The sequence below is a fragment of the Pelodiscus sinensis genome, chromosome 1, assembly GCF_052426305.1.
Source record: "Pelodiscus sinensis isolate ZL-2025 chromosome 1, ASM5242630v1, whole genome shotgun sequence".
NCBI classification, from domain to species: domain Eukaryota; kingdom Metazoa; phylum Chordata; order Testudines; family Trionychidae; genus Pelodiscus; species Pelodiscus sinensis.
This window is the reverse complement of record NC_143052.1, coordinates 130531322-130545647: the sequence shown is the minus strand read 5'-3', so window position 1 is coordinate 130545647 and position 14326 is coordinate 130531322. Positions and strand designations below refer to the sequence as shown.

The window sequence follows — 14326 nt, the reverse complement described above, 5'->3', positions numbered from 1 at the left end:
AAGGAGCCAAAAGTCCAACAGGATATTACATGTGGTTTCCTCTGCTGCAGATTTCCCCTAGTTTGGCAGGTGAGCTGGAAGAGGATGCTACTAAAATCCTGATTCCCTACAGATTCCATCCCTATACTTTTCTTCCTTCTGAGGGACTGATTAATAACAAGGATGCAAGTTACATTTCCCGTAAGCTGCCTAATATTTCCCCGAAAGTGAAAGTCTGCAGCCAGGTAGAGTCGTGTCCAGGGCTCCCCCTGGGGAAGCCAGGCAAGGAAAAGGGCACAGAAGCAAAGGGCTTACGGGCTTCAGTGGGAACTTGAGGTCCCTGCTCCTGTTGATGGGAACCGTATGAACAGCACAGCACGTGGATGCACTTTCCTGGAATATGTGACTTGTTGGTTCCCCAGTATTGGCAGCTGCGAGGGACCAGTAGTTCAGCCGTTACGGGAGATGGCAGCCATTCCCCTAACTAGTGGCTGAGGGTATGGAAAATAACTCACACCCTGCCCGCTCCCCTCAAGCCTGAAACTGCACAAGTGTTGAGCCATAAGAGGACCGATTGTGGGGCAAATGCCTTTGCTAAGGAGGCAAATAAAGTTGGCAAGCCGGAGGCAAAAAAACTAGGGAGAAAGGACATGAGGTCAAAGTAATTTGAAATCAAGGATGGTGGTTATGCCTGGGAATTCCTCTTGAAAGGTAAAAAAGCCCCAACCCCCTTCTGTAATTATGATACCTCACACTTACAGAGCACTTTGCAGCAGCAGCTTGCAAAGCACTTCATAAAAGAGGCAAATGTACTATTTTACAAGTGGGGAAACCGAGGCACAGAGCAGTGCTGTGACTTGGCCCTGGTTAACCAGCAACAAAGTCAGAGATAGAACCTCGGACTCCTAGTGCTCTGTGCAGTAGACCACACTACCTAATAGGCAATTGGCTAGCTGAAAAAATAGGACTTTCATTGAATCATAGAGCTGGAAGAGACCTCATGAGGTCATCAAGTCCAGCCCCCTGTCCAAGGCAGGACCAATCCCAACTTTCTAACTAGAATTTTAAATACACTCCTCTCTTTCCCTCTTTCTCTGTCTCGGGGAATAATCCTCCATGAAGATTTAAAATTCCATTCATTTTCCCCAAAAAATCTTAATTTCAGTGTGTTGACCATTAAGAGGAGCTAGTTAACTAGTTGAACTATTTTGAAATTCAATATTTTGACAAAATGCTCCATCAAAATTTTGAAACAAAAATAAATATTTATGGATTAGTTTTTTACTTTCTCTAGTTGGCAAATAACCAGAGGGAAATTAGAAATGGCCACTACTAATATACTTACATATTCAGGTTGACTTAAATGGAGCTACTTGTGTGAATAAAGACTATGTTCCTGAATGAGGATTGATTCATAGATTTTTTTAAGGCCAGAAGGGACCACTGCGATCATCCATTCTAGTCTGACATTCAGTATAACAACAGGCCATTGGACTTCCCTGCATTAATTCATGTCTAAATTTTATCATATCTTTTAGAGAAACATTCACTCCTGATTTAAAATTCTCCAGTGATGAGAAGACAGGTCCATCTGTTGTCACTGCAGTTCACAAAAATCAGTGGTCAGGAGTGACTGAACCGTATTGAACACAAAGAATTTCAAAGTTACAATATTTTGCATGGAGAAAGTATTTCAGATGATTTTGTTTTGCAGATTTGTAACACAGTTTTAAACACAGAATTAGCATGTGGAACTCCTTGCAAAACTGTTCCTCTGAAGTCCAGGGCATAGTAGGATTCTAGAGAAATATTAGGGGTGAAATCCTAGTTCCATTCAAGTCAGTGATAATGTTCCTATTCACTTCAGTAGGTCTAGGATTTTACCCTAGATATTTATATGAACAATGAAAACATCTACTGTTATCAAATATGCCACAAGTTTGGCAAAGATATGTGATCCTTCATGATTCAAAGTATGAAAGAAGGCAGTAGGAAGAAAGGTTCCCTAAGGGAAGGTTATTCTAGAATTACGCATTTGAAAGTACTTGCATCTTCCTCTGAAGCAGCTGGTATGGGCTGTTCTGGATAAGCCTGACTCTGCACAGTCCACAGCAGCAAATCTCAGAGCCTGGGTCTGCAGATGCAGGCTTGCCAGGCTCATACTATAGCATCCTCAGGGTTTGTCTACACTGGAGCTGCTCCAATTACAGTCTCGTCTGAGATCCTAAGTATGAATTCAGGCAGCTAGCCACTCTTGTTGCCCATACCACACTGAGTACCCTGCTATTTTAGCATGCTAGCTCCACCCAAGCTAGAAGCTACACCTCAGGGCTTGGCTACTGGACTGGATAGAAAGGGTCAAGACAGATTCTTCTCTAGTGAATGTCATTTTGGATATTCAAAATTGCTTTTTCCACAGTTCAGAATTGTTTGAGAAATAACATATTTTGCCCTTGCCTAATAAAGCAAACAGCACACATTTCATATGAGAAGAGTTCTAATGCAAACGATTATTTGCTGTAGTCCTTTTCTGATGCTGATGGTATCCCTTTAAGAAACTTAGTTTAAACAGCTGGAGGTTTGGCACCAGATGGAAAAGGAATAGAGCTGTGGGGTGACTGTTACTATCTATAGTGATAATCAGCACCGCTGAGTATTCTGACAACTACTGGTAAGGTGAAACATGAATGTAGGGAAAGCGGAATTGCCTTTTGAGATCAGCCACTCAGATGTTTATTTGTGTTACTGCATTTGCATTTGCATTTGCTTCCCCTATAGAGGCACTGAGAGCACAGTGATGGCTCAGCACAGGAAAACTCAATTAAAAATACTGTTTTAGAAACAATAGTATCTTGTTTATACAATTGATACTTTCATATTCCTAGGTTAGCAGTAGACTGAGAAGGTGGGAGGCTGGGAATGATTTTGTCCTCTGGCTCTGCACTGGTTGTGTCCATGGCTTTGGATCAATCACATAGTCTCTCTCAGGGTCCTAACTCTGTATATCCTCCAGATGTCTGAGTGGCAGCAGATAAATCTACGGCTTGGTTGGACTCTAATGCAACCCTAAGACCTCATTAGAGTCCGTGCTGGCTCTGCTTCCCAGCAGAGAACAGAAGTGACTGGATCCATGTACAGAAAAATTGGATTTCTTTCTAAAAGGTATGCTCTAGGCTAAGGATGTTAACGACAAGTTGACTATCTGATAAGCAAATCCTTATTGGATAGTTGCGTTGACTAATCGTTCCCCCTTCGCCCCCCACTTGCTGCTTCTATCAGATAGAGGCAGCAAAAGGGAGAGGGGGGGGTACTTCAAAGCGGCAGCATGCACGGAGCCCAGGGTACGGGCTCTGTGCGACACTGCCCCTTTGAAACACCATCATGGTGTTTCAAAGGGGCAGCGCCTCACAGCTGATCCCAGGCTCCATGCGGCGCTGCCGCTTTGAAACGCTGTGAGGAACCTGGGATCAGCTGGGGACTCTCCAGTTGACCCTGGGCTCCATGCGGCAATTCCATGGAACCTAGCTGACCCCAGGTTCCGTGGAAACGCCAGCTCTGCATGGCATTTCAAAACGGCAGTGCTGCATAGAGCCCGGGGTCAGTGGGGGATTCTGAGTCCCCTACTGACCCCAGGCTCCATGAGGGCGCTTCTGCTTTGAAATGCACAAGAGCCCCCTCTGGGGACTCTTGTACATTCAAAGCTGGCACGCAGTGTGCAGCCCAGGGCCAGCGGGAAATCCCATTGACTCTGGGCTCCACAGGGACGCTTCCACTTTGAAATGCACAAGAGCTGGGGGGTTTTGTACATTTCAAAGGAGGAATGCGGACGTGCCTATCAACTAGTCGAGTAGTCAATGGAAATTGCATCAACTCCTCGACTAATAAATTAATCAATATTTAACATCCTTAATCTAGGCTCAAGCAGAAGTCACAGATATGATGCAGCAATTACTGGGTGAAGTTCTATAGTCTGCATTATGCAAGAGATCTGGACAGATTACCATAATGCTCCTTCTGGCCTTAAAATTTATGCATTCACTAACTTCTCCCCTCTGTTTTGCTCTGTCCCAAACCCCCTAGAACACCACTGCCTAGGCATCCCTCGAAGAATCAAGTTCATTTCCACGGAGGGGATGCATGCTTCTGAGCTGCTTCCACAAGTCACGTTCTTCCTCTCCCTCACAGTAGGGACTACTGTGTGGCAAACCCTCTGCACCTACCTTGAGATTTACCTTGAGAGATACAAAGATGGTGCTTTGCTTTTATCTTTATGTATTGATGGAAAACAGCCTTCCCCTCTCCCCACTTTATTCCAGAAGGGAGAACAAAAAATTGAAGGAGGAGGGTAATATTTTTGAGTTTCATTCATCTAACAGTGTGACTAATTCAGAGAGTGAATCGGAGTAGTAGCCTCATTAACATTAATTAACTGGTTTTGTCACTTCTACCCATCCTAAGATCTATTTATTTTTATTCCCTCTACAGGTACTTATTCTGGGATGCTTTATCCCCATCCTCTCCAATGTGTCTTCTGTTCTATTTCTGCATTGTTGTCCACTCTTGTTATTGTTGTTGTTTATTACTGTTACATAGGCGCTCCCGGTCATGGACCATGACCCAGATGTGCTAGATGCTGAACAAACACAGAACAAAAAGCTCTTACACCAGAAAAACTTTCAGTCGGCTTTCCATTGTTCCCCCCGGGACACTGTGTTCACTGCTAGTACAGCTGTGTTTTTTACCTCAGGGAAGTAACACATGAATTATACTGGGCTGGAAACAGTGAAGACAAGACACTTTAGTTTTACCATGAAGTAAACTGCTGAGGTCAACCTCAGGGAGGGATGTAGGGCTGACCTTGGTGAGTTTAAAACTAAAGTGCGTGGTTTTCACTGTCTTTACCTCAGGATAGCTCACATTCAATACTGAAGTAAAGAATGCAGCTTTATTAGCAGTGGAGACAAAACCTCAGCCTCCCAGCTGACCAAACCAACTCCCTCACTAGCAGTACGTGAAGTGCCCCAGAAAAAATAAAGGAAGGAGCCCTCCTGTGCCTCCACAGCAAATACAACAACAGCTGGGGCTCCAGTCAGCACAATCCCCTGAAGTCAACAAGAGTTTTCCATTAAGATTAGAGATTGGCGGACCTTTTCCCAAACTGTTTCCCAGCATTTCCTTTCAGAGGATCAGAAATACCCCAACATTTGCTACATCCCCCATAGATGCCTGTTGAACTGTCCATGTAAAAGGTGTCTGATGGTCTTTCTATCTCTGGCAGGGAATCGTTGCTTGGTACGCTTGTCGGAGAGCGGTGGATTGGAGAGCAGACAGAATGGAGGCCAGCAAAGTCAACCCGTGTACGAAGGAACCTCTTCGGCCCCGTGGACCATGAGCAGCTGCAGCAGGACTTCCAGCACATGCTGCACAGCAGCATGGAGGGAGCCCAGCAGAAGTGGAACTTTGACTTCCTACGAGACATGCCAGCTAAGGGGCTCCTGCAGTGGGAAGAACTACAGAACCACGATGTTCCAGTCTTTTACCACAGTTGTGTGGTGGGTGAGGCTCGCAAGCCTTTGAAGCCCTTGAACCAGGGCAAAGTCAAAGAGGTCAAGGTCCACCATTTTGCCACAGTGACACTGACCGAGAACCCCAAAGTTGCCAAGAAAACGTTGAGCAAGAAGAGTCAAGCAGGGAAGAAACGAAGACAGACATCCTTGACAGGTTTGTGAGATTTGTACTTTATGCTGCACAGTGGGTCAGAATTAGCTCTGAGAGCATCGCGTTGCAAGATTTTAATCCTGACAGGCCTATAACTAATCTTGTCTTAAACAAGCAACACTGCAACACTTCCAATAAATCAAATGGCATGCCTGAATAGTCTTTCATTTTCTCCTGTCAGTAACCGGGCCTTTGAATATCCCCCCCCCCCCCCCCCGCTAAAATCATTTCTTTTCAACTTACTTATAATTGTCCCACAGAATATCTTTATGCATATGCATGCTCAGGCAAGATAAAGACATAGGCTACGTCTATACTGCGCTCTCTTGCGCAAGAAAATATGCAAATGAGGCGAAGCGGTGACTATTTCCATGCCTCCTTTGCATACCTAATGAGCCACCATTTTGTATAAGGGGCTTCTGCACAAAAAGGAGCCAGCTACACTACTCCTTTTTGCGCAAAAAACCCCTCTTGCGCAAGAGCCATTCTGCCTGAAAAAAAATGTGCAAAAATGGTGGCTCATTAAGTATGCAAATGAGGCATGGCAATATTCACCGCTTTGTCTCATTTGCATATTTTCTTGCACAAGAGAGCACAGTATAGACATAGTCTTACTGTTTCATACTATCCCAGGATTCAACACCATCTGGTAGGCTAAGGAGGCTTATCATATCCAGTTTACACAAGACACAAGTAGGCTGATTTTCTAAAGCAGGGGTGAGAGTTGTGAGCGACCTTCCCTGCAGATACTCAGGTGAACAAAGTGTCTGGTGGTCCGCCAAGGGCTAACCATGGTGTACAACATCCAGCCAGCACACTGGAGGTTCCTCACCCCTGTTCTAAAAGGTTGAGCACCTGCAGCTCCCAAAGGCATCCATGGGATTTGTGAACGCTTAGAAAATCTGAAAATCAGGCCGAAGAATGGTATGATTGTTTGTCAAATTTAGGCCTGGTCTATTCTCCAGAATTAGATTGACCTGCCTCCAGTGCTCAAGGCTGTGAAATGTCTGCAGATGTGGCCATAGTGTAGGGTGGGAGAGACTAGGCAAAGGGGATCAAAGGAAGGGGGCTATGAAGAATATTTGAGAGGACTTATTCAAGGGCAGTCTGGATCTCAAGATGGGTTTTGTAGCAAGACAATATAATTTTCCCCAATTTTTTTCATAGCTCTCCATAGTTAGCCATGTGCACTGTTCCCAAAATGCTGTCTGAGATACAGCAGGCCAAGCAGAACCAGGGGAGAAAGAAAGGAACAGAGAAGATTGCCAGTTTTCATGCTAACTTCAGCTTGGATGGGATACTCAGAGAATGCATCCAGGAATTGTAAGAGCAGACCAGTCTTAAACTTGGCAGAAAGGCAGAAAGGGCCAGGTTTTGAAGTGCTCAGCAGCCATAACTAGAGCCAGATTTTTGAATGGTCTCCAGTCCCATTTAGGGTATGTTTACACTAGGGATATGAAAGTGTAACTGTCTTAAAAGCCAGTTCCCAGCATATACCAGCTCCCGGGGAGCCAGTTGCCCCTCACACTGTTGCCTCTGAATCAGAGGCAGCAGTGCGGGGGGAGCAGGCACTAAGTGTAAACGTGAAATTTTTAGCGGTTACACATTTACTTGATTAAATTATTTTAACGTCCCTAGTTTACACACTATTTGAGTTAGCATTCTAACCATAGCAGTGTAGACACTTTTGCAAGGGAAGTGACTCACCCTACCTTGCAAGGGAAGTGGCTCACCCTACCCACCAGAGTCCAAGATCACCTTGCTCTCATGGTCTGAGCTTGAGCATCTATCCCAAGTCACCAACCATGCCATAATGGCGAGGCTACTATTTTTGGCACCTTAGCTTGAGCACAGATAGCACAAGTCTGTCTGCGCTGGGAATCAGACCTCCAAGCTGGGGCACAGACATGCACCTTAGGCACCTATGCCAAGGGGAAATTCTGAAAAATACTCAGCACCCAGCCACTTCTAGTAAGATACTTATGGGCCAGGTTGTAAAAAAGTGCTCAGCACCCAGCACCTAATGTGATGTTTGGATTCCTAAATAGGAGAATCTCAAATAGGATTAGAGAGGTTATTTGACCTTTCTGTTTTGGAACTGGTGTGACCATTGCTAGAATATTTCATCCAGTTGTGTCCATAATTAAAAAATTATGTTGATAAAATGGAAAGGGTTTCAGAGAACAACCACAAGGTTGATTAAAGGGTTAGAAAACACGCCTTATAGTGATAGATTGAGGAGCAAAACCTAATTAGCTGAACAAAGAGAAGGTTATGAAATGACTTGATTACAATTTATAAGAACCTCCTTGGGGAATAAATTCTGATAATGGGGTCTTCAATCTAGCATAGACAGGTCTAACCTCATGCAATGGCTAGAAGTTGAAAATACACAAATTTGGATTAGAAATAAGGTCTACATTTTTTACCGTGAGGTTAATTAACCATTAGAACTACTTACCAAGGATCGAGGTGGATCCTCCATAACTTGCAATTTTAAAATCAAGATTGGATGCTTTTTCTAAAAACATATGCTTTAGGAGTTATGTGGGGGAAGCTGTATGGTCAGACTAGGCCAGTGTTTCTCAAAGTGGCTGGCAGATCCACTCTGAGAAAGCTGCTACCAGGTTGCTCCAGTTTGCTTACTTATGGACTCTGCAGCTATGGTCACACTGCTTCCTGCAGCTCCCCTTGGCTGAAAATTGTAAATTGCAGGCAATTGGAGCTACGAGGCTCTGTGCCTGCATAGCTGGTAAGTAAACAAACCAAAGTGGCCCAGTAACAGCTTTCTCAGAGTAGGTCCACAGGCCACTTTGAGAAACACTGGACTAGATGATTACAGGGGTCTCTTCACTACGCACTTGATCCACCAAGTATAATCCACAATATATCTCTCCTCTTCAGTACAAACTGGAGGACAGTTTATATATAAAGTCTTGTGACTAGAAGAATTAACAGTTGTGAAGATTATACTTTGTGAGAGCTCAGACATGCTAATTATTATTATTTATTTCTTCCTCCTCCCTGCCAAGATCTTCTTGTGATGTTTACAGGCCTTTTTTCCTGATAAATTAGCTGCTCTGACTCCCAACAATACGTGGTATTAATTTGGGTCACCACTATACATATTATCCTCATCATAAATCAAACAACAGAACTTAATGAAATTGGCTGCAGGATTCTCTTTGCAGAACTTGGCTATGGAAACCCATCGAATTCCAGGGAGTCTCCTCTGCCAGTAATATTCTCTATAGAAATGAATACAAGCCATAAGCTGCTAGGGCTCCATGAATACTTGCAACATACATTGCCAATCTGGTTATGTGGGAAAGAGAAGTTAAAACTTCATGAGGACTGAATCCTCCAGTGGTTTAAATTGGAATAGCTCTATTAAAACCAATGGAGACAATTTACAGCAGCTGAGGAGGTAGATTGTTTCTGTGCTGGAAAAAAAATCTCTGCTTGGTGTTTCCACAAATTATGAAAGCAGGTTATGGTTCTGTCATTAGGCTGAGTTTTGCACTTGAAGCAGGAATGAAATCACTTTGCTAAAGAATAAAGAGGATAAAAGAATAAAGAATATAGAGTATTTTATCCATAATTATAGCCCTTCCTCTCTGAGTACATAATTCAGTGTTATTGCAAGATTATATGTAGTCTTCCCAGAGTTCTTATTTTATGCAATAAGTAGAACATTATTAGTAAAGTTCAGCATGATTATAATTCTTTTGATGTTATTCTAAACTGCAGGTCTATTTTAGATTGTTTAAAGAGCTCTGAAAAATAACTATTTCTGACTAGAAAACACTACTGTACTGGATCTAAAAGTCACAGAGTAAAATGTCACATTGCTCAACTTGTATAAGAGGGTCCCAGGTCCTTTGATCTATGCTGGATAAAAGCCAGTACATTTCCTGTGTTTGTTTGGTATTACAGTACATAGCTTTATATGGAACATGCTAAAGGTATTAGTTTTGTTCCCTTATGGGCCTTACAGAAGCCTACTTGACTTCTTTAGCTGTGAGACTAGAGAGATTTCTTTAAACCATCATTCACCACTTCTGAAGATTCTAATTCTGTTTGTTTGCTATTCTACAGATTACTACTCAGCTAAGAAGCAAGTCAAAACTAACAGTCAAGCTGTTGCGAAGAATTTGACTTTCTGAAATGGAACACAGGATTGATCTGCATCAGAGATGTTATAAAGAGATGCCAAGTTTATTTGACATTCAGAAACTGTATGTGCAGGCTACAAATGCTTACGGGCATCGCATGGATTGATATATTCATGAAAATAGTGATGGAAAGTCTTATAAATACAACAAAACTCATATCGGAATGAGGTTAAACTGGAAGCCTTTTGCAAAGGGTCACTATCTTTAAATGTGTTGGTAATGGCAAGTTTAGAAATGTTACTGGAATTGCCTAATAGTAGCAACTTAACCATGTGTGTTTCAAAAAATACTGCATACGAGAAAGCAGTAAACATAAGGTTAAACAGCTGTACAAATGTACAGCTGCCTTTGGCAAGTTAGAATATGATTGGAGCCACATTATAGGTCTGATTTTGGTTTGTTTGGGGTTTTTTTTGTACTTTTAATGTACAGCTTGATCCCTGTTTCTAAGGGTGATGGCTTATTCAATCAAGAAGCATCACCACCTAAATTCTACAGATCCGATTTATTTAAAAAGTTCCCAACCCAGCCTATGATTTTTCAGGTGCAAAGTTTTGACTGCACTTGTGTATACAAATATTTGTGGACATAAAAAGTGATGTTTATGTGGCAAATCTCTGCTGCTATAAATGGACACCACTGTACTTACTTCTGCGGAGTTTTGCCCATTTAAAATGGCACTATGTGTCCATCTCCTTGACTGTGTTCACAAACTAGGTTGTTAAACATGTGACTATCATAAATGTATGGCTGCAAATTTGCACCCAGGAAATGCGGGACTTTATAGTAAAATCATTCCCTGTATCTGCTAGGACAAATAATTCCTTTGAGGCCAATGCAGGTGTGAAAACAGGAGCAATAGATGCCTTGTTGGGCACCGTGTTTTTAATGCCAGTGCTGTGGAGACATTGGGCTAAATTCACAAAGAAGCTTCGGCATGGCAATGCTCAGCATCATCATGCATAACTTTCAGGTTCCTAGAAACTCCCTAGGATTCACAAAGCCTGAATCTGGTGCGCAGGCTCTGAGTCCACTGAATGGAGAGAGAGAGGTGTCCCAGAATGGGATTCACAAAAGCCAGTAGGCTAGGCAACTCCTCACATATGCTAGCCATTGGGAGATGTCAAACTTGGAGGGATGGCAGGTGCTAAGCCCTGCCCCTCTCTGTGAGATGGGTGATGGAAGTCTGGGCTGCAGGAAGGCACTTCCTTTGGCTTGTGATTCTCAGGTGCAAACCCTCTTTTGGGATTACTGACTGCTTTAGCAAGAAGGTGGGGGAAGGGGAAAACCCCACTGTGAGCCAAAGTGGCTAGGGCACTCAGAAGTGGTAAATCCCAGTTCAAAACTCATTTACCCCAGTAAGTGCAGGTGGGACTTATACTGGGGTCTCCCACATCCCAGGTGAGCCCCCTAACCACTGGTCTAAAACACTGGAGAGAGGGCTTCCTCTGTGCCCACTTTCAGCCATTTTGTGTATGCTCGTGTATAGGGACCAATCCCACAGGCAAAATCTGAGGATGCTTACCAGATTGTACCCTGCAGACAAGTTAGGCAGAGGAACTCCTGTTTGCCTCAATTCCTGCATCACTCTGGGGTTACATCTGGTGTGGGGCTGTAGAGGGCATGCTCAGAGGAAGAGCCATGGGCACTTATGGAATATTTACTGCTAAAATGTAGGTGCTGAATGAATACAGACACCTACAGGATTTGATGACAGCTGAGGTTGAGGTAGGGTTTGTGAATCCCATTGCAGCCTGATTCTGGAATTTAGGCACCTAAAGCGGCCATTAGACACTTAAGTCTTTTTGTGAATCTAGACATTTTTTTTTTCATTTTTAAGCCCCCATACAGTGTATCCATTGCTATTTAGTTTTTTTCTAGGAGACTCAAAAGGGTACTAATAGCACTAGCTCATCCATCCCTCTTGGCGTTGCATGGATTATTTCTAGGACTCCCCCAGCTGACTCTGGGTTCCGCGTGGCATATCTATGGTACCTGGGATCAGCTGAGGATTCCCCAGCTGACCCCAGGCTCTGCGTGTTTTGAAATGCCACAAGACCCCAGGCTCCCCCGTTGACCCCAGGCTTCATGCGGGCACTTCTGCTTTGAAATGCACAAGAGCAACCCTGGTTGCAGGGTCTATTTTCAACTGCAGGCAAGTGAGAGAATAAGGAGAAATTATTTCTCTTTTTAATCTTTGATTTGGGAACTGTGGAAACAGAGAACCCAATCCTGAAATCAATGGGTGTTTTGCTCAGTGGAAACAGGAAGAGATTTTGAATGGAGAATATTGTGAGTTAATTCAGTGTGTGTGTATTTGGGTGCTTAGTAATCCTGTTACAATAGCGATGGCATGCTGGGAAATAGCATGTTTTCTTACTTTTGATGATGACTAAGACAAATCTATTTTTTTATAGTGTGTGATTTTCGCTGATTTGAAAAGAACTGCACAACTGTATGTTTTCTGTGTGTTTGTGTGTTGTTAAAATCAGACCATCAACACTGTGTGTCTTCCTGTTTTGTAGTGATGTGTTAAGCAGCCTTATTTTCTGATCCATATGAAAGGAGCTGCACACACACAAAAGAAGCCTATACATCTGTCATGCACAAGGTTACCATGATGTTGCCTTGGTTTCTTATAGGGGAAAAGGGATACCTCTTCTTACCGAGGAAAATTAGGATAGCTTGTCAGGATTGAGATTGTCAGACTGAGAGACTGCAGGCTATATATTTTAGCTCATCCAAATTTCTAACATCTCTGCCAGTTATGATTGTAAATGTTAGTGAAGAATGTTAATACAAAAAATCTGCTGGCAAGATGCTGTGAAGTTTAGTGGCTTGATATGCATATTGCTTTAAGTTTCTTAATAACAAAGTAGGGTAAATGAAGGCACAGTGTACAGAAAGAAAACATTTTCTTTTCTCACTGTTCATTTCATGGTGTTTGCAATTAGGATGGCCTCACACTAACTAGTAGAGGACCCGATGCTCAGCTAGTGCAAATTCATGCAGATCACGGAACTGTAATGAAACTGTGCCAATTTACACCTGCTGAGGACCTGGAGAGAGGTATTTTGCACTAGTGCTTCATGTTACTCCAGACCAAAAATAGATGACAAGCTACTAATGAGCCCTGCACATAAGCTGCCTCCTCTCTTCCTACACAAAGTTTACCGTATGGTCACTGCAATAGCAGCACTACAGCTATTAACCCTACTGCAGAGAATGACAACAGGTCTCTGACTGGTTGCCGATGTTTCTTGGGAACCAATGTTTCACAGTCCATTAGAAGTCTTTTCTTCAGTAGTTAACATTCTGATGGAGACGTATTTTAAGAAAAAAACGTAGAGTCAATATCTTTTTCCCCTTTTATCCTGCCAATTGCACTTTCCTGTCAAACACAATTTATATGTTCATTATAAAGACATTTCACTCAGCATACCGAATAATAATACCTAGCACACAGCAAAAAAATAAAATTAAGAAATGGGCCTAAAACAGTCCCAGTCTTTACATTTATGAAAAAGGAGGCAGGCCCACTTGAAGTTAAGCATGTACTGTAGCTTTAATATATGTTTTAGTTCCATTTAAATATACAGCGTTCCCAGTGAACTAACACAGTAAAGAAGCTAGCCAGAGGCATATTTGCTGATCATTGACTTTGATTGGCTGCCAGGGGCATGGGACAAACCAGCAATCAAATCCCCAAGTAGCACTTTTTCATAAGGAGAAGTAAGGTGCTGTGCTCTGGAACTAAAATAAATTTGGGCATTAAAGAAGTGGTAGCAGCACTGTTTCAAGCTATCTTACATGTACTTCTAATTACACACCAGAGGGGAAGCTGTATCGGGAATCCATGATAATTAGCTGTTTTAACCTCCACATGTTAAACAGACAGCTAATCTCACCCGAGCTCCCTTCCCCTCCCCCCACTCCAGTACAGGCAGTCCCCGAGTTACGCGGATCCGACTTATGTCGGATCCGCAGTTACGAACGGGGATTTTCTCGCCCGGAGGACTGGAGCGGTGGGACGCCTGGTCCCGCCGCCCGCCTCCTCCGGGGCGAGAAAAGCTGCTCCCCGTCTCCCTGGTCTGCTGCGGGAGCCAGCAGACCAGGGAGACGGGGAGCAAAGCGGCGCAGGACTCGGGCCGGATCCGCGGCCGCTTCCAGATCAGCTGGAAGCGCTGCGGGTCCGGCCCCGGGTCCTGCGCCACTTTGCTCAGCATCTCCCTGGTCTGCAGACCAGGGAGACGGGGAGCAAAGCGGCGCAGGACCCTGCCGGACCCGCGGCGCTTCCAGCTGATCTGGAAGCGCCGCGGGTCCGGCCCGGGTCCTCCGCCGCTTTGCTCCGCGTCTCCCTGGTCTGCTGGGGGGGACGCAGCTAGTGCTCCCCCCCCAGCAGACCAGGGAGATGTGGAGCAAAGCCCGGGGCCTGTGATAGAGCAGGTGGGGCG

General features: G+C 43.9%; 1 protein-coding gene across 1 annotated transcript; it reads left to right on the top strand.

The window, feature by feature from the left end:
* Positions 1 to 1942: 1942 nt before the first annotated feature.
* LOC102453637 (cyclin-dependent kinase inhibitor 1-like) lies at positions 1943 to 14021 on the top strand. Its single transcript, XM_025180920.3, has 3 exons — positions 1943 to 3141; positions 5258 to 5700; positions 9796 to 14021. Exons 1-3 carry the CDS (start codon positions 3110 to 3112, stop codon positions 9861 to 9863), a joined length of 543 nt encoding a protein of 180 aa, XP_025036705.1. The 5' UTR covers positions 1943 to 3109; the 3' UTR covers positions 9864 to 14021.
* The last annotated feature ends 305 nt before the right edge of the window (positions 14022 to 14326 follow it).